General features: G+C 38.5%; 1 protein-coding gene across 7 annotated transcripts; it reads right to left on the bottom strand.

Annotated features, from left to right (window-relative positions):
• Positions 1–681: 681 nt before the first annotated feature.
• NBR1 (NBR1 autophagy cargo receptor) lies at positions 682–21044 on the bottom strand. 7 transcript variants are annotated; one of them, XM_085210732.1, is made up of 22 exons: positions 20688–21043; positions 18566–18628; positions 17239–17257; positions 16843–16865; positions 15871–16017; positions 15242–15316; positions 13962–14179; positions 12712–12876; positions 12052–12258; positions 10752–10911; positions 9989–10267; positions 9376–9528; positions 9184–9204; positions 8445–8520; positions 7916–8026; positions 7333–7494; positions 7077–7211; positions 6104–6461; positions 5722–5816; positions 5075–5153; positions 3464–3569; positions 682–3063 (listed from the first exon to the last, which is right to left on the bottom strand). In XM_085210732.1, the coding sequence occupies exons 1-22, from the start codon at positions 20787–20789 to the stop codon at positions 2905–2907; spliced, it is 2913 nt and encodes a 970-aa protein (XP_085066858.1). In that variant the 5' UTR covers positions 20790–21043; the 3' UTR covers positions 682–2904. The 7 variants fall into 7 exon arrangements, with proteins under 7 accessions (XP_085066858.1, XP_085066859.1, XP_085066860.1 ...); XM_085210733.1 differs by having other exon boundaries at positions 15242–15313; XM_085210734.1 differs by lacking the exon at positions 7916–8026 and having other exon boundaries at positions 20688–21044.
• Positions 21045–21205: the final 161 nt, after the last annotated feature.

Below are 21205 nucleotides of genomic sequence, written 5' to 3'. Positions count from 1 at the left end.
TGCAGTTAACTCAGTATTCCCCTCCTCTCACAACATGCAACGTAGAAGGGAAAGACGAGAATGCCCGAGTGATTTGGGCTTCTCTAACACAGTAAGAGTCCCATTACTATTGTAGCATAGTCACCATAACTGCAGTCTCTCGCAAGCCACAGGCAGTGAAGCTGCAGCTTCTCATACTTAAAAAGTTACTGTTTACTAGCTCCTTCCCACCTCCTCCACCACGCCTCAGCTCTACCAAGGAAACAGAAAGCAATTAATAATGCAAGCTCTGAGACCTCACCACCTCAAAACAGGACAGGGGCACAGCAAACTTCCACAGGCCTGAATGCCGCTGCAGTGGCCAGGCTAGGTCCAGCCCCTGTTGAAAGGCTTCTCAAGGCCCACTCTAGTACTGGCCCAGAAGCCCCATGCCTGCAGCCGCAACAGGACACAGCATCCCCACAGTTGGCACTGCCTGAGTAACTCCAGCCCACTCCCTCACCTCCCCCTGCTAACCCATCACCCACCACAGCAGCAGCAGCACCACAGGGCAAGCATATGTTCCTCCTTAGAAGTGGGGCACCCACCTCGCCAGGGTCCTAATGATGTGGCAGGGCAGTGAGCTGCCAGGGCAGAGGGGAACAGCCACAGCTGAGCACTCCAGCCAGAGCAGCTGCCTGTAAAGAGGCCAATGAGAGCCAGCCAGATAAAGAGATTTATTGTAAGGTCAAAGGAAAACATGGTCTTCTACCCTCCTCTCCCCTACATCACAGTTGAATTTAAAGAGCTTATCCTAAACCAGGTACAGGTCATATTTGTACTATAGAATATATTATAAATTATACCATGCATCCATTAACAAAATATACAAAGCCAATAGAAATACATCTTAAGCCTGAGCATACACTATCTAACCTCTAGTAAAAGGTAACCTAAAGAAAACACTATTTCATACTTCACACTCAATCTGCAATGAAGTGCTTTTCCTCAAACGTTTTAGTGTTTTTCTTAATTTACAGAACACATTAAAATCTTAAGTATGAGGGTGTACATAGAAAGAGCAAGTGTACTGGTGGGCATTACAGATCAAAGCAGACAAACAAATTAAGTTTACTAACTTCACCAGCTACTACATTTATCCATGTCCTCTCCTCATCATAAGTAAGCATAAGCCAAAAGATATTCAAATCAGTATATGTAAGTTATAGTGGGGAAAGAAAAACACCATAATTTCAATTTACAGAAAAGCCTTTATCTGGTCCACAGTAGACAGCTGTACTAGGGTACAGACAGATGGGATACACTGCAAAATAGTCCTACTGTATTCCAAAATAAGCATTTAAGAGTTTACCTTCCACAATCTATAAAAATAGGTTTAAAACAGAAACAGTATGATACATATTTTTCTTCACTTATTTTAATGGTATCTTATCATGGAGAGTATTAGGTCTTTAAAAAACTAATACTGAGCATCTGATCAGTCAGAATACTGAAAGCTGCTTCAGCTATGTTGTGTCAAAATAAAAACACCTTATTTTGAAGAAGTAGTAGTATTTATATCTCAGGATCACTGGTCTCCTACTGCAGCAACTAAGAAAGCTTATTCAAAAGAAAGAATGTAGTCAACATTGCTGTCACTTTCAGAGCAATTATCTATAGATACACCACTGCACAGCAGCATATGTAAACTGGTTTCTTGCGATTCTTCAGAATCAAATCACCTCTCAGGATGTTTGGGAGGGAATTCTTAAACTTTGAAATAAGTATGTGTATGTAAGGAAAAATTGGGAGAGATAGCAAATTCTGTAGATGTGTTTACAGAAACATAAAAGCAGCTAGAACCGTTGCCAGAGACTACATATTTAACACTGCTTAAGTTACTACATTTCTCAAATTAAAATAGGTTGCACAACCCCTACCTCAGGCAGTGGGGGTGGATTGTTTCCCAAATGCTACCAGAATTCAAACTCCAGTTCAAGTTTGGCTTTTTATGCACTTTAACTCTTTATGTAGTATTAGGATGTCTGGACAATGCAGAAAAAACACAGGGGTTTTTTACGCTTCTTTTTCCCCCCAAAGAACCTTCTCAAAGGTTCTTAGAAAGGTTCTTCTTACAGTAGAACTCAATTTTTAACAAGATATTTTATGTAGGCTATATTTTTTGTTAGATATAAGTTTACTGTTGTAATTACTACAAATAGTTACAGTTAATAGCTGCTGGTAAATTAACTCTTACACTTTATTCTGCTACAAGAAACAGTGATTTTCCTGGTATACATCCATTCAAATTAACTTCAGCCTTTTCAGAAGTCATTTGATGGTTCAAGACTAATTTTAACATACGAGCAACATTTCCTCCCCTGTCCCTCCCCCCACACACCCCCAAAAATGATTCATAAGGTTTAAATCTGTTACACTGCTATCATGAACTGGACAAAAATTGATAACTATATCATATCAGAAGAAACAGCTTCCAAGTAGCAGGTATCTCTTGTAAATTAGAGAAGACCACATTTTACAGAAACAGTTTAAACTTTGTAACAGGAAGCAATGTGTTAGAAGTCAACAAAACAAGAGCTCCCAGCTGCTTAAAAGTATTTTACATACAGTAAAAGGGGAAGCGTGCAGGCTGAAGTCATTCTATAACACTTCCAGGTAAAAAGGATTCAGTATAAAGTTACCAACTTCAATACATCTGATTTCAGCAAATATAAAGTTGAAATTCTGGTCTCCAATTTGTAAAATGTTGTGACAAGCATTGTTTGACATTTCCATGAGAAGAAAAAGTCAAAAGCTCAAAAAGAAGTCAAAGTTTTATCTATATCTCCAAAGTAGTTGAAGGCCAGCCTGCAAATGTTGTAGTGTTTAGTGAGAATTTGCTCAACTAAGGCGATTCACCCCTTCACCAGGAAGGTTCAGCATCTACTAATTTGAAGCATTACTAATTTGAAGCAATTCAGTTACCACCTGAACCATATTATTGTTGTGCTTCTTCAGCAGTCTCAGGTTTAACTGCCTGTCACAGAATCCCATCTCACACAGACTGGATAGAAGAGCAGCAGTGTGCTCTTCTGTAACTGCAGGCTGATAAAAACAAAACAAGAGAGAGAAGATTGTTTATCTTATTTTTGCCATCTTGAGCAGTGGTCCTGCATTATACTGGAATGAAGCGATGACACTGGGGCCTTTTACCCACAAAGAAGCAATGTGCACCTACTTTCATTGGTCACTTGTAAATTTGAATTACTGCTCTTGCATTATGCTTAAAAAGACAAGCTTCAATCTCCACAGCATGGACTCCTCTATCATCTGTGGGAGTGCCATGCTTCCAAGGGATGTCATCAAGCATAACATTTTACTGTTGCAGCAATGTGTTGTGAAACATCAACACAGAGAGCATATGTTTTATTAAGGTACCAACTCCTATAATTTTAACTTTGGAATTCTGTAAAACTCATACAGAACATGGGAAAAAGACATTTACCTGTTCTGTAATGGGTGGTCCAGCAAATAATGCTTTGTAGGCAGAGGCAGCAACTGACAAAGCTCCTTTAACTATATCTCCTGCAATACTGCCTCCTTGTGGGTGCCTGTAGAAAGGTTAAGTATTACATTTGGGTCAGCAAAAGCCATCTTTCTTTCACCTAAAATGTAAATCTTTTCCCACTAATGGCTCAACTGGGACTTATTTCTTGTTGGACAGAATAATCTGTGTTAAAGCCTTTGACACGGTCTCTCACGGGCTTCTTCTGGGGAAACTGGCTGCCCATGGTCTGGACAGGTATACACTTCTTTGGGTAAGAAACTGGCTAGAGAGCCGTACCCAACAGGTAGTGGTTAATGGAGTTTGTCCAGCTGGCGATCCATTACAAGCAGTGTCCCCCAGGGGTCAGTACTGGGGCCCATCTTGTTTAATATCTTGACTGATGACCTAGATGAGGGGATTGAGTGTACCCTCAGTAAGTTTGCAGATGACACCAAGCTGGGAGGTGGCGGCGATCTGCCTGAGGGTAGGGAGGCCCTTCAGAGGGATCTAGATAAGCTGGATCGCTGGGCTGAGGTGAATGGGATGAGGTTCAACAAGGTCAACTGTCAGGTCCTGCACTTTGGCTGCAACAACCCCATGCAGCGCTATGGGCTTGGGGACGAGTGGCTGGATGATTGTGAAGAGGAAAGGGATCTGAGGGTGTTGGTTGATGCTCAGCTGAACATGAGCCGACAGCGTGCTCAGGTGGCCAAGAGGGCCAATGGCATCCTGGCCTGCATTAGAAATAGTGTGGCCAGCAGGAGCAGGTAGGGATCATCCCCTGTACTCAGCTCTGGTGAGGCCGCACCTCCAGTACTGTGTTCAGTTTTGGGCCCCTCACTACAAGAAAGACATTGAGGCCCTGGAGCATGTCCAGAGAAGGGCAACGAAACTGGTGAGGGGTCTGGAGCACAAGTCTTATGAGGAGTGGCTGAGGGAGCTTAGACCAGAGAAGAGGAGACTCAGGGGAGACCTCATTGCACTCTACAACTTCCTGAAGGGAGGTTGTGGTGAAGAGGGGTTTGGCCTCTTCTCACTGGCAACAAACAGGACCCGGGGAAATGGCTGCAAGTTGTACCAGAGGACGTTTCGGCTGGACATGAGGAAAAACTTTCTCTCAGAGAGTGGTCAGGCACTGAAATGGCTGCCCAGGGAGGTGGTGGAGTCACCGTCCCTGGCAGTGTTCAAGAGGCGTCTGGATGAGGAGCTGCGAGATCTGGTTTAGTAGCTTGTGGTAGCAGTGGTAATGAGAAGTCGGTTGGACTAGATGATCTTATAAGTTGTTTCCAACCTTGTGATTCTATGAATTCTATCCAAAAGAATCACTGCTGCTCAGGAATCAAGCTTTCCATTCCTTCTGCTAATTTGTACTTTTTTAATGCTAAAATATATTAGCTTACTGTACATAAAATGAAAGTTTGAAAGGATTAAACACTCTACATACATAGAAGCTGTGACATATCCATCCAGACCAGAGTAACTTCTGTCTGGTTTCCACTGACTCTTAGTCACTCAGTTTTCAAAGAAAGGCCATGGAACGAACAGAATTTGTGAAGCTTGCTTCATTACCTTGTGTATTCTGAGCCCTTCCGGATACTAGTTAGAAATACAGAAGATCCTGGTTCATGCTTGTCTTCACCACTAGATTCTGGAAGGAAAAAGAAAATACCGTATGAACACATACAGTTAACTAAAAGCTGAAGAGATTCAACATGCACTTAAACATCAAGTGAGATTCAGTCTAAATTAAAACCTTCAAGCTTGGTAACCCAGATGCAAGCTAGGCATGCAAAATTCTCACTACAGTTAATATAATCAAAAGAATTCTAGGACTTATTTTTGGCTGATAAGTCAGTGGGTATCTGCTTCACCACAATACGATCTGCTGTCTGAGCTCCAAATAACTGCAACAATGGCTTTAGCATACTAATTCCACAGCAAGATAAACTTCTACATATATACAGGCACTTCTGAGTGCTCTTCTACCATTTTTAATCAATGGACACTATTCTCACCTGATTCACAAAGTTATTCAAGTCTTCTGTATGATAAAATTTTAAACACCCTGAGAGAAATACACTGTTATTACTTGGATAAGTTTATGTTCCCCTCAATAATAAAAGACATCCTCAATAATAAAAGACACAAAACTCAACTGTAGGTATAAAGAATAGAATGCAACTATGTGTGCACCCTTCAGTAAGTACAGTCAATACCTTCTCTTATTTGATTATAAGGAGTGGAAGAGACATTCTCCGAAATTGATATGTTTGGCTCTTGGAAGATATGATTCTGAAGAGATACAAGATTTCTGAAAACATAAAGCAAAACAATTACTTTTTCCCTTCAATTCAATGTGCCCACATATAGGTAAATCTAGGTAAACAGGCAAAAGAAATCTTCATGTACTCCCTTATTTTCTTCTCTACTCACTGATCAGCTAAGCACAGTTTCATAATAAAAGTTACAGATATAGGACACAGAAGCACATGCAAAACTGATTTTTTTTCCACAACAATTTCTATTTGGACACTGAACTTGATCACAACATCCATGTAAAGCCTGCAGCAACTCTTTATTCTTGTCCTAGAAGCATACCTTTCTGTCTCGGGTAAGGTGTCCACAACTTCCGAGGTCAATGGTACTACAGCCAGTGTTTGTGAAGTTGTCAAAACATTATTGACGCTATGCATCTGTGGGTGCCTTTCCCCTTCTGAATTCCATGCCCCTGTTTCAGATTCTCCTGTCTTTTCCAGGCTGGTCTGAGAAAGAGCTGAACTATACATGGATTCCCCTAAAGGACGGCTGGTATCAAAGCACTCAGGGAGAATAATGATATAATCCTCTGATGAAGAGGACGAGCCTTGACTTTGAATATCATCTTTATCATCACCTTCATCTTCATCAAATCTGACAGTAATGCATTCTGTTCTCTCATCAGACAGTAGAAGCTCGTCTAAGAGAAAAAGAAAAAAAAGGTATTAAAAATTGTCTATTTTGCCCGGATAAGACCAAAAGACAGTACTGTTCTAGACATAAAGGGTAGTTACTCAGAAGTAACTTTAAGCCTTTGCTACCAATGTTAACTATATAAGAGCTTTTTTATTAATATTATTTCATGATGGGAGGAGGTAGGCATTGATCTTATATTAAATTTAGGTGGAATACAACAGAAATAACAGTTACACTGAGAACAGAAGTTTTCAAGTTGAAATTTTCAATTTCAAATTATATGTATCAGATGTAAGCACAGGCTTCAAACTACACACACAAACTACAGAAGTGCCAGCCATACATAATCTGTGAGCACTTATCTGAATGACTGGAGTAACAAATGGAACATTGACTGGAACATTATCTCAATTTCACTTTTTATTTTTCTTCTTTAATTAAAGCAAAGCTCTCAAAATAGCCATTTTTTCAAAGCACTGACACCAATTTTCTGATGCAACATTGATTCTTACATCAAGAGAACCAGAGTCCTAGAACACCAGAGACCTTTTTGTAACTGATTTTTTTTCCTGCAGTTCCTATTATAACTTCACCTTCAATTCAGACTTATTTTACTTACCATTGCCATTTTCTGTCATTGCCTCTGACTGATGGATCTTTGATTCCTTTTTAGAAACAGACTGAGATTTTATCTTAGAAGTTTCTTCATTTATCACATTACAACTGAAAGCGTCTTGGAATGTTTGCAAAGAATCTAATACAACAATCAGTAAAAACAATTTGAAAATTTATCATTAGCTACAGTATAAATCAATTTGTAGCCAATATCTGCAAGGAAAGTAATGCCACAGAAGTCAGCTAAATACAGTACTCACTCTTCAAGGATTTCTTTTTTTGTGGGGGCTTATGGTCAGGTGCAGCATCCAGAGTCAGAGAGCGAATTACAGTTTCGCAGACAAACTGAGTCCCACTCATATCTTCCTCCCCTTCTTCTTGGTTCAGTGGATGTTCAGTTTTCATTTTCACCACACAAGTACCTGTAGAAAAGCAGACTTAAATCATTCCTTTGAAAGGGAAACACAGTAGATTACTTGAATGTCACCACAAGAAAACACAAGCATAAAACTTTTTTTTTTTTTTAACCTAGCCAAGGCTAACAATACTGATTCTATGTACTGATTATTCCTCAGAAGTTGAAGATTTTGGAATTCATCTGAAGTTGAAATTGAATGTGAGGGTCTAATCTAGACCTTAAAAAGCAAATTCAGTTCTCTCACCAATTCTAAAAACAAACAAACAACCAAAAAAAAAAAAAACTGTTTTTCCACAGAAAGGCAAAAAACAGGAGTTCCAATTCTTTAGGTAAATAAAACAACTTCTGTCCAGTTATCAGATTTGACAATATCAGAAATGACCTCTTCCCTCCCCATTCTCAAGCTCCCCAACATTACTGCTTACCAGACACTGGTTTAAATCCACTCCCCTCATTTTCCTCCTCTATCTGACCTAAGCCAGGTTTCTCTAGCAAGAGGCTATCATGTGGCAAAGGGGACATGCATGGAGTCATGTCTGTAAAACAAAGATTATGAAGATGACTATCATTAAAGAAATAGGAACTGTCCCCCAGGAAGTAACTTTTTAAGATCCTTTCTTAACAAAAAAAAATATTCTTCCAAGACAGCAGTTATCTTACAAAATACTTTGGCAAAATGGACAATTAACTTTGCAATCACTGGTACTTGTTGAGGAATGCAAATGGCAATCTTCTAGAACGCCTAGAATCTTATGGTCTTGGGGATGTGAAATTGAAAAAGAGACTGAAAGTGGCAAGTGACAACTAAATCTCCTCTAGTGATGCACAAAAAAAGCCAACACAGTAGCTGGGAAGACACTTTAGCCCAAAGAACAAAAACTCTTGCCCAGACAAGTTTTCATTAAGTAAATGGTAACTCAGGATTATAGCAACAGTTCACCAGAATATCCTTACCAACAGGCGTATTGTGTGGCACTCGCTCTAATTCCTGTACAATATTGATGTCCAATAGCTCAAAGGACAGCAAATCCTAGAGAAAGAAATCCCACCGTTTTCATCAACAAGCAACGAACTGGAATGCTAACGTGGTACTTCCCAGCATCAGATCCCTGGAATTCATGATTTTTTAATCCAGAGAAGATGAAGTTCAGGGGTGATCTTATCACTCTCTACAACTACCTGAAGGGAGGCTGTGGTGAGATGGGAGTTGGCCTCCTCTTCTCCCATGTAACTAGCGATAGGGCTTAGAAGAAATAGCCTCAAGCTGCGCCATGGGAGATTCAGGTTGGACATTAGGAAATACTTCTCAAAGAGAGTAGTCAGGCACTGGAATGAGCTGGCCAGAGAGGTGGTGGAACTACCGACCCTGGAGGTGTTCAAGAAACATTTAGATGTTGAACTGAGGGACATGTTTTAGTGGAAAATATTGGTGATACGTGGATGGTTGGACTGGATGGTCTTAGAGGTCTTTTTCAACCTTGGTGATTCTATAATACCAGTATCTTAAAGGGTCCACTCCATTCTGTTAGTTACTTGGCACGGCCTCAGATGGAGACCATTTTCCCATTGAGTCCACCCCTCACTAGAGAAAATAATACACAAATTAAGGCAGTGAGAGGGAAAATTACGTACTCCATTGTCAGAGATCAAAGACCCTACACCACAATTCTTCAAGGAAAATCTTAGCACATACCTTAATTGCAGTGACAGCCCCCTGTAACAATTCAGAGAAATAGTTCTGCTATATAAAATGCAGTATACTCCTCCTGAAAACATAGTGGATATTCTAAAGCTTAAAAGCTACTTAATCTTATGGATGTCTATGTACATAGATATCAAAAGCAATACTGTTTGTTTAATCTCTATTTTTTTTAAAGCACTTTACCTGTGCAGTGAGAAGATCAACAGATGGGATGTAGAATTCTCTCTCACTGGCTAGATTTTTCATCTTCAAAGGACAAGTTGGCAGAGATATCTCAGCCTGTTCCACAATTTCACCCGTAACGTGAGCATTTCTTTCTGTCTTCAAGTAAGCATCCTGCAAAAGACAAAAAAAATCTCAGAAATACCTTAGGCAGCAAATGTAAGCCATAAAACATTAAGCCTGAATATTATTTAAGTTACAAGCAATTTGAAAAGTATTAAATTCTGCTCATTTTAAAGCCAAAAGGACAATATTTAACATGAAGAAAATCTGTCTCATTTTATCAAAAAAAAAAAAAGAGACATAGCTGAAACAGATCAGTAACTTACTGCATGTCTGTCAAAAAATAATTACTATTTCAGAACTTAAAGTGCAAAATAAGTTGTTTTTCTTCTCTACTAAGAATAATAACTTGAAGAAAAAAAAGAAAAACAAAAAAATCAGAAGCAAACTACTAAAAGGATTCCCCAGAGATCAGTATAGTTAGGAATGCAGCATCACTGCAGAGAACAATGCATATTCTTCAAACTACCGGACAATTCACTAGTGCCCCAAAACTGGATGAGTTACTTGCCTGTTTGTTACTGGAAATATTATCTTTCTCAAAATCCTTCCAACTGTTTTCTAAAGAGTCAGTAGTTGGGGAGGGATCCACAACAATACTGCACCAGATTCTAGGCCCAAACTGTTCCCCTCTGTGCGACAGCCTCCAGTGAGAGGTGTAAGTTCCTTCTATATTGGGAGCCACAAACTCAACTGAAACAGTTCCTACTTGTCCCGTTGGTATGGATGGTACCAACACATCCTTTTTCTCAGAAGATGCCAAGGTGAGATTTCCCCACATAAGTTTCAGCTGAAATAGAAAAAGGCAAAAAACTTTACAAGTTTCTCTTTACAAGTAGTGAGAAAGAAGCATTTTAAACTTCTCTGCTAAAAGGCTTTATACAAATGCTAGACAAAGAGCAGCTGCTAGTAAAGATTCACATTAGTCTTTACGACCACAAAGTAAGAAGGTACTCATCTTTAAACAGGAATTCAGTAAACACAGCAGAAAACGTTCCAGAAATCAGAAATGCAACATACTTGCTGTAACCAGGTTGCACTATTATTACATTAGAATAACAACAGAAGACATTTTCATTGACATTTGCCTTGATTGCTTTCCTTCTATGCTCTCCAGTTTTAAGGAAAGCTTAACTGCTCTACACTTTCCAGTTCATTAACTAGTCAAAATAAATCATAAACAGGTTCAAAGAGAGAATTCAGATTCCTAATACATATAAACTTTATTTCTCTACAAATATTTTAGTATGTAAGAGTTAACAAAGGAAAGATACCTTTGTGTCTGAGCTCCATTCCACGTTGCCAGTATTTTTCATTCGCCAGTGCTTGATGAACTTTGTTCCTGGCTGCAAGCGAGTACCATCTGGCAAATTCTCATCCACAAAAACTGCACTCAGTGTTGGGACAACAGCTTGAAAGTGTTGACTGAGACTCCTAGGAGGGTGAAGAAAAATAAACTAAAACTGAGGAAGTTACTCAGTTGTTATGGCTAAAACAGAATAGCATACTTATGTTTTTTTTCCTGTCTCTAGACATGTTTCCAAACTAATGTTTTAGTACAGTTTTAATCTCAAGCCTAAACACCACACAGCAGTTTGTTTTGCTTAACTAAAAAGGAAGCATACAAAAATAAGATCTGCTCATTTGGAAGAATCTCTATTATGATTACAACACCAAGAATTAAAAGAAAGGTTCACTGCTCTTCAGTTGATTTTTAATTTAGTTTTAAAACACTTTGGGCAATGCTACTACAGTGTCAGTCATTATCTTATCAGTGAAAGTCATTATCTTTCTGATTTTGAATCAATGATATTTTCTTATCTGGCCTTACAAAGAACACTGTTTTCCCAGTAAGTACCACAGATTTGCCTGAAAGGAAAATAAATAAATAAAATCAAACGCTCTACCAACAGTTTAGTGCACTGACAGAGGATTGGTAAAGCAGTTCACCATCAATATTAACTTCTAAAGATTCCAACTAGCAGCACTGAGTTTCCTTTAATATTTCTGTTCAGTCAGAAGGATGCCATAACTATTTTAAGCTCCTCACAAACAGAAGTTATTAATCAACCCTTAAATGCCCAGTGCATTCATAAAACCTAAAGGAACTCAAAAATGCAAAGTAGTCTGCCTTGTTTGAAAGGCTGTTGCCTCATCCTAAATTCATTCCAAAGAAGAAAAGGAAAAAAAACCACTGAATGCATGTACACAGAATATACTTGACAATAAGGAGACAATTAAAAACAGGAAAACATGGAATTTCAAAGAAGCTAGCAGCAATGTTAATTTACATTGCATGTACACACTTGTAATCCCTAGGCATTCTCCTTCCCTTGTCAACCTATATAATCACAGTTGCTTTTTTTTTTTTTTTTTCCTTCTTCTGCTACTCTCTTCAGAAGGAACACTTCATCTTGCAAATTCTATTTAGACAAAATTTTCACAGGATTCAATCACAAATGATATTCTGAATGAGTGACCAACTTCACAGCCTTCCTTGTTACTTTAACTTGGTGTCATCACAAACAGCCAGACAGTGCAAATAAGAATTGATCAGCTAATAACAACCCTTACGGTATGGTACTGTGCTGGAGATTTTCTGGCTTCAGAGTTGGTGAGCCACTAGTTTCCAATACAGGGACAGAATTCCACAGATGAATTTTCCTGTGCAACTTTAGCTGCTTTTTGAGCTCTCGGACCTCTGCCTTTCGCTGTTTCTTCTCTGCTCGTAACCTCTGCTTTTCTGCTTTCAGAAATCTTTTGTCTATCTGCTTCTGGAGCCTGCAGAGAGAGTGTCACTTTGTTAAGCATACTAAATTGATTAAAATTCAGCTTTAGTCAATACAGTCTCAGAACACTTCAAGTAATGCCTCTCGTTTCTAAACAGGATACCAGATGATTCTCAAAGAACAACTTCATAGCTGCTGTCAAAGGTATTTAGAATAGCCTTGGTCAAAAGAAGACAGATCAGAACATGCTCAAAGAACAAGCAACCACTCAAAGCCTATTACCCACCTATCATCTTTTCTATTTTACTATTAAAAGCTCTGTAAAATTCTTGACTAAAGTCATTTTGTAAGTATAGAGCTATTTTTAAATACTTGCACTGCAGAGTACCATCTCCTACTTTGAATAAATCTGAATTCATAAAAGCAGAATACCAACTGCAAGACAGGTTTTTCTACTTTACTGCCAGGACAATCTTATCAGGTACTGAGAGGTGCCATCATTTACCTAACTTGCTCCAGAGTAGTGGGCTGGCAAGGAGAAAACTGTGCAACATCATAGTTTTCAGCAATACATAGCATAGGTCTTCGCAGCTTTAGCAATATATGATTAGGATCATGTGCATACATTCCTGCTTCACACTGTTCACAAATATTGTAGGCTGGACAGAGACTGCAAAGTAGTAAAGGTAGAAGGTTACCAGGAGGTAGACAAAGAATTAATACACTAGAAAACAACAACAATTAATCCTTCCATTTATTAAAAAAAATAATTAAAACTCAGTATCAAACTATCACTGTAGGCAGCAGCTGAGTGAAAGAAGTTCATTCATCCCCATATACATCAGTATCTGGAACATCTATATCAAATCTCTCTTCTTAGCAAAGCACTTCCCATTTCCTTCTCCAATACACAAGGAAAAGCTAAACATTTTGTTTAGCTTAAGTTACTGACAACTGTTATTCTACAGAATAAAACGTTACAGTGAAATCCAACACCAGAAACAGTATTACACTTACACAAGGAGATATGGAGAATTCAATTTACGTTTTCAGAATGTAAAGGGGATTGCTCTTACAGGAACAGTACTGGTTAAAAACAAGAGTCACCGCAGCCCAGAGAAATACAAACAAAGAAAAGTAAATACCCCAAAGAAAACCCCTACTGACATTCAATTCACTGCTACTGTCAAATTCTAAAATACTTGCCTTTACAGCAACTGCCTCATTTAAACAAAAACTTCACATTCTATACCTCACTTAAGCGGCTCAAAACATACTATTAACAGACTAATGACGGGAAGCTCATTTAAAATAAAATTATAATAAATAAATAAATAAAAGCATTACATCCTTTAAACTCATTGACCATAAAAAAAAAATTCTCCTTTTAGTTCTGACAGACTGGTAGCTATAGTTCTCATGCTTTTGTTTACTTGTAAAGGAAAGTGTTTTGTTAGCTTAACTACCGCACATTGTATGTTAGAAAAAGTTCTGAAGTGCTTGAGAACAACAGGAGTCTGAAAATTCTCTTATATTCTTTTAAGAAATGTTTTTTCAAAGCATTATTAATCTCAGTCTTATGCAGATAAGGACTGTTTGCAACAGCAGAGATCAAACTTTTTACGAGATACATACTATAGTTCTGAAGCCTATACCATCCACCAGACTAGAAACATGGAAGATGGCTTCTCAAACTCTCATTCACATGCTTAACCTGTTAAGTTTCCTATACAGTCATTGCTCATCATGTTCTACCTGCACTGGTAGCGAACTCCAACAATGCGAGCCTGGCAGTTGCAGCAGGAGATTAGCCAGTCAGGTTGACTACCATTCTTTGTTTGGGTCTCTGAACTGGGAGGTGCTGTTGTAATACAGCTCTCGGAGAATTCTGAAGACTGATTGTGCTGAATAAGCTTCTCATATAGCTTCTGCTCTAGTTTCTCAACAGTTTCCTTCACCACTTGTTCCCTGAACTGAAGAGGGGAAAAAAAAAAAAAAAAAAAATCATCACTGAGATGCAGATTCACGATGCTAGTTTTACAAGATAAATTAAAAAAAAGCAACAACAAATTCAAAATTATGTTACAAATTGTAAAGTTATTCCATAGCCTTAGACCAAGTGAAGGAAACAAATCTAAGGCAATTAACTCCCAATACACTGTCCTGAAGTCTCTGTACATCTTTAAGTCCCAATTTTATCCACCAGAAGCTTTCTAAATGCAGTTCCTTCGTAATCCAAGATCTTCAGTTTGTACAGAGTAGATGCAAAAGAAGGGAAAATTGAGAAGTTTGAAGATACCACTGCACCACCGTATCTTCATTCACAAAGACACTGGTTGATTAATTCTTACCACCCTTAGCTGGATGCTTCTCAGTTATGTTATTACCTGCCTAAAACAATTTAACATGCCTCATTAATCCATAGGTTATATTCACTGGACTCTTGAACTCATTTTCTTAAACTGAACTACCAAGAAAAGCAAGGCCATCAAAAGTCATGCTTCAGTTCTCTGGAAACTATTACCCCTCTGAAGCTGGTGAAATAAGACTCTCCAAAAGCAACGCCACATTGCATGCTCTACCTCAAAATTCCTATTACTACCTGGAGTGCAACAAAGATTCTAGCACGGAAGGTCCAAAACACTGAAGGGAAAAATGTTTAATCAATTATTCCAGCCCTTGTCAATAATAATGCTACTTATAACTACACTCAAACCAATCAAATGCATAAACCAAGCAACCCAGTTTTGACAAAAGTGGCAAGCATCAAAGTTTGTCTGTTTGTTTTTAGAGTAACACCAACACTGTAAAAACCAATCTAGACAGTCACTGTTAGACAATGAATCTCAATTTGTTGTTGCAATAGCAGAATGATTAGATGTCTAAATACCATTTAAGATTCAGGTCACAAGTACTGAGAACAAATCAGATATACATCAGATATACAGACTTAGGCCTCCGCAGGTATCAATTCCACCCAAAACCTCTCAAATTTTAATATTCTTAAAGGATTGCACAAAAGAAAATATACATACTGTTTCCAAGTAGCTAGTAAACCATTCTGGAGGACTTTCATTTGTTCTTCCTGTTCTATTCTGATTTAATTTCTGCTGGTGAAGAGGGAAAGAAAAAAAAAAGTCTAACACATCAAGTATGTGAAACTGCAAAACAAACCAAACAACCAAACCACACTTTCAATATAGCAACCACTTTCCAATTGCTGTCTCAAGTGTCTTTTACAATGAAGATTTCAAGTTCTTTAGAAAACAAGCAGGAAAGTCAGACAAGGAAGCCACAAAAGTTTTCCTGAAACATTTCTGCCTTATTTGCATTCACATGCAACTAAACATTGAAGCCAAAGCAATCAAGTCAACCAAAAGTTGCTAGAATGCAAATCAGGACTTCAGGAGTCCATTTTATTTATTGAAGTATTCAGAACGGTCAAAGAGAATGAATCCATACTTTGAAATACAGCATCAAAACATCCTCTTATAGACATTCAAACAATGTTGTAACCTTCAGTGGCCATATTCAGGTAGCGACAAAGACCAACTTTTAAGCTTAGAGGTTTTTAATGTACGAGTAAAAATGATAATCAGGTATGAAATGAACAACATACCAATTCTTTGTTTTAATGAAAATGTAATCCAGCTCTGCATCCTACCTGAGCTGTCAGCTCATCTTTAAGAACCGCCAACTTCTCTGTGACTGTCTTTTCATGCACTTGCCAAGAACAAGACGAAGTTTCTTTCAGAGGAGAGCTTTCTTTATACACATTCATCTGAAGTTGATTTCCTTGTTTAACTGCAATCTAAATAAACACTACACGATATACCAGATTTACTCCACTAAAAACTAACATACAAAATCTTGTAAAAATACAGCATTATACTGCACCAGAGAGGCAGGTGGTGGGGAGTGGGAGGCGGGAAGGGAACAACAAAAAACACAAAAAACTGAGTGACATACCCAGCTTTTTATGTTCTGCTTTGTAACCAATACGCTTATTAGACAGATCACTACAAACAAGAAGTTTATTAGGCAGATATTCTACAGGAGTTCTGTAATCTACAATAAAGCTGTTTATATAAAGCCAGTAAACAACAAAAATCTCACGAGGAACCTGAAATAAGTTTTCATGCGTTATTTTCAGATTAGAAATTCAAGCCAGAAGTTCTGAAAGCACTAGTACTGTGCAATTCAAACCAATGCAATCCTTATTTGGTCTAGGAAAAAAAAAAAAAGCAACTGTAGATGAAGTAACTAAGCTCTTAACATGAAAGGAGGTTTTATTGCCAGAGAGTATAACAATGAAGAATGCATGGCAAGATTTTTAAGCAGATCTCATAAGAGCCCACTACCTCCAAACATGGCATTACTGCGTGTTTAATAACACCAGCAATTGTTCACTGTGTGCTAAGAGCACTGAATCACAACCACATATTCAAACTAATTAATACCAAATCAAAATTGGCTTGGCTGGACTAAAGTATAGCAAAATATACAAGCTATCATCCAAAGCAAGAAAACTGAGCTATTCTCATCTCCACAGGCTAGATAACGCTATTTTTTTTTCAGCTACAACAATCCTCATTAGAGAAATCTGAATATATTGAAAAATTCAGAGACCAATTACCTTCAGAGCTTCTTCATATTCCTCTGAAGAGAAAAGAGAAACATGTGAATGCTTCCTACATGAAATACATGTAAATTTAGCGTACAGTATTTAAGAACTCTTACATCTAGGAATGCCTTCCATAAATTATTTTAAAGTAGCACTACTAAAGAGGTTGTTGTACACGTGGCACCAAGAATAGGCATGTAGCCTACAAACTTGAGACTTAATATTTGATTAACTCACTCATTTAAAAAAAAATTACAACGTATCATAAATTTTCTTCCACTGGGAAGAATTTGATGCCTAGCCATATATAGAATTCCAACAAGCAAGGTTACTCAGCTGTTTCTCCCTAAGTTAACAGCTGAAGTCTATTAACAAGCCTGATTTTAGTTCGATAAAGTAGCAGCTTACCTTTGCTATTTACAGACACCTGCAAAGAGAAATAATGAGTAACAGCTGGTTAATTATTTTTGTAGTTTTAGAAATTAACATGCTTTTGAAGTAAATGCACTTTTATTCAGTTTCCAAGTATTTATCGCCCCTTCAGATTTTTGTTATTGCTGCAATGTTTAATTATTAACAATGCTGAAGTGTTTTGGAGTAGATCATGTTCTTTATTAGGTCTGCACCATTAGCACGGCCTCGGCTCTGCTAGCATCCAGAATAAGCATGGTCTCATTCAGCAGAAGCCAGTGCTGATATCACAAGGCTTGCTACGCAAGTAAACAGAGTTGGACCCAGTTGCTGTTAATGCCAAGCATACAGCACTTAAAGCGTTCTTGATCACAAACAAGGCAACACAATCTACTACATGTGCTCATTTTTTTTTTTTTTAAATCAAAACTTGCACAAAGAAGTTACTCATACAAGGAGCCATTTAACCACAACAGCACTACATAATTCGGATCAATGTTTACTCTATTAGCACATGAAAGAGATCTTGAACAGATATACACATTAAACAAGTATACACATACGTTGACAATGAGAGAGATAAAGGCTGGAAAATAAGGTCAGAATCTTTCCCTGACATGTCTCTGGAAGCATCCTGACATTTCCTATTAGGATTTTTTTGTTTTGTCCTCATCTCTGCAATTTAGCCGAGTGGCAAATCAATCTGTGGAGCTCAGAGTGCTCAGCAATTGTGTTCTGTTTGATAGCTACACTCCAATCTAAATATCTAGATAAGCAGAAAGAATGAGGTCAAAGTTATGCCAAGCAGGAAGTTACTCAACAAGGACAACTGGAAGTAACTTATTTGCCTCTGAGTCAGTAATCTGCTTGCAGATTATAGCATTCACATTAAATAAGCAGGGGATTTAAGCACACCAGATCACTGAAGTAAACATATGCTAACGCCTGGGGATCTCAGAAGAATGAACGTATATTGAAGAGACTCGGCTTTATCCTGGCTTCAGGCACAAGCAGTTACAAGTACCTTACTCTGATAAAAAAAAACCTAAGATAACTAAAAATTCTTCAACAGAACTACCCACTCCTCAGAGCACAAAGAACTACTATCTGTTTCTGTTGAGTTATATTGGTGTGAAAAACAGAAGCAATAGCTTCTGCTTGAAATTAGGAATGCTACATTAAGAGTGAAACCAAGAGACTAAGGGCTTTTTTTTTTTTTTTTTTTTTCCTCTGAGCTGCAAAACATATGCTCCAGAAGGACTAACTACAAGAGGCAGAAAGGTTCACAGCAGTTGTATTTCAGAGGCAGGGAGCAGTATTATACCTCATCGTTATCCTCATCGATGTATTTTATCTGAATGTCATCCAGGTCAAATGAAACTTTAACCTGTAAGCAAAAGGAGAAAAACAAATACTATGAGACAGGAGTCCAGCAGATTTCAGTTAATCATGGTTATTAACAGGAAAAAAAAGGGTTTATCTTTTCACCCTTCCCTCTCAGTTTCTCAACTGAAATAAACACTTTTACAACGTCTGTTTTTCTGGAGTTGAAGTACTCTTCCCAGTGCCTTCCCTGCACCCCACCTTTTACCAACTTGCCATAATGAAAAGCAAAAAAATCAATTACTTAGTGTTCCAACTTATCTAGTTAACATTTACCCAGCAATCAAGATCACAGAATAGCCTCTTCATGCTAGGGGGACTTGCTCAGAGTTAATGAACTCAGTCTTGGAAAACACTGCAATTTACAGAAGCTAAAGCCAACAATCTTTGAACGCTATCTTGTGCATTAAACAACACCTGGTACTGGCAAGCAGTCTTTCTTTTCCCCAACAGACCTATTTGAGTTTTGAGAAACTAGAATAAATGCAAACTAAGATGAACAAAATATTAAATTCTACTACTCCCTGGCAGATTCACTGTACACCTGAACATGTAAATCCATTATGCATTTCCAAATAAGAACAACAAATCCGAACAGCTACTATATTGTATTAACTGGGCAGAATCCAAAATATTGAATGACTGTAAACTGTATTATTAAACTGCAAACAAAAGCAATTGTTACACTGAATAAGACCTTGAGGTTCACATGCATTTTTTTCCATACAAACTGCACTTTCCCTCCAAGACTGTTCTACTTGAGACATATTCTGCAAGCCTGGTTCTAACAAAAGACTTCTAGCCATCCTGGAAGACAGTAGATGGATCACCAGACAGCCTTTCAAGAGCTACTTCTATCGCAGAATCTATATGTGACTATGTCCTTTCAGTGATACAGCCCAAATTAATTTTGGGAGTGCAATGAAAGAACAAGATTCTTTCTCTGCGAAGAAAACGCTGATTTAAATATATCTCTACACCATAAGTTATTTCCCCAAAACTTCAAGCTACAGCCATAAATCTGCCTGTCCTTTTTAAACACTAGACATATTTAATAATACAGTAAAAACACAGTAATCAATTTAGCTAGTACTACCACAAAACACTGCGAAGCGGAGAACCAACCCTTGGTTAGAGAAGTAACCCTAATGCAATAGAGACTCATGCCTCAACTAAGCACACTCATTCCTTGAGCACTGAGGATTAAAAGCAATCTGCTTCCAGCTTTGATGCAAATAGAACACAAACCCACTCAAGCATTCCTATGCAGTCTACCCATCAACAACTACTTTAAGACTGAACTAACACCTTTTCTTGAAGGCTGAAATACAACTAGGAAAGCATCATACAACTTAAGTTTTGAATTTGAGTAAGTCCCTCATGAAAAAATATCCCACTGCATATATTACGTTAGCTAAAAAAGAATTAAAGAGAAAAAATAAAACTGGTAATAAGCAAACAAACAAACAACCAAAAGAACTGTGACAGAATAAATAAGAAATAACACTGCCACTACATCATAACCAACAGAATCTTTATTGCACTGATTAAAATTCACCCAATAGAAGAGACTGCAGTAACAAGAACCAGAAATAAACATTTAAGCAAGGGTTTCAGCATATGGCGTATTAGCAGCTAGATAACCCAGAGAAGAGTAAAATCAGGAAGATGCTCTATAAGCAACAGATGAGCATTACTGAAGCTTCCCTACCTGAATGAACAAAAGAATGGTTGATAAGCAAAACAAAGTCTGCTTTACAGCAGGATAGTACTAAAACACATATTGTTATATGTGTTTTACTACTCGATATCATTATCTCCACATAGCCACAACTGTGGATTAGAACAACACACACACACCAAAAAAAAATCCCAACCCGTATGAAATTTTATCTAGAACAAGTTATTCCACGTTATTTTAACTAGAAAACAAAGAGTAAAAGTCACCTGTCAAAGCTCAAACAAACAAACAGAAGCCACAGTAGATTGAAAAAAGACCAATGTTAATGCCCCATAAGATGAGCAAGTGCCGGAAGCCAAGAGAGAAGTGGCGCAGTGCTCACCATGGCCTCCACGTCGGCCCACGTCGTGTGCGCTGTGTCTGACACCAGGAAGCTCTGGGTTTCCCCGCGGTACCTGACGCGAAGGTTCACTTGCGGCTCCATGCTCCTCGGGAGGCAAGGGAAGCCCTGTCAGGCAACCCTACCAGGCAGCCCCAGCCCGCAGTCACCTATTGACCCAAATTTCGGGGGGGAACAGGCAGTCGGAGCCTGCCACTCACCGCCCGCCACGGCTCTGGTAGTAGCCCACGTCGTAGTAACTACCAGCTCAGCACTAGAACCCCCTCCTCAGCGGTTGCGACGGCCCTAACATGGCGGACCGGCTTAGGCAGGCTCCTTGTACTTCGCGTAATGTTATTGGCTCCCTGGCTTGCCTGTCATCCGCCTCGCCGCCCTGATTGGGCAGGACGGGCGGAACCAGGTGCACTAGAACTACAACAATAAACACAGACAGAGAGGCCGGAAATAAGTAGGTGGGCACCGCGCCAGCAGGCATGCATTTCCGAGACTCCTACAATGCC

The sequence above is a fragment of the Meleagris gallopavo genome, chromosome 29, assembly GCF_905368555.1.
Source record: "Meleagris gallopavo chromosome 29, MGAL_WU_HG_1.1, whole genome shotgun sequence".
Classification (NCBI taxonomy): domain Eukaryota; kingdom Metazoa; phylum Chordata; class Aves; order Galliformes; family Phasianidae; genus Meleagris; species Meleagris gallopavo.
This window is presented reverse-complemented; position numbering and strand designations above follow the sequence as displayed.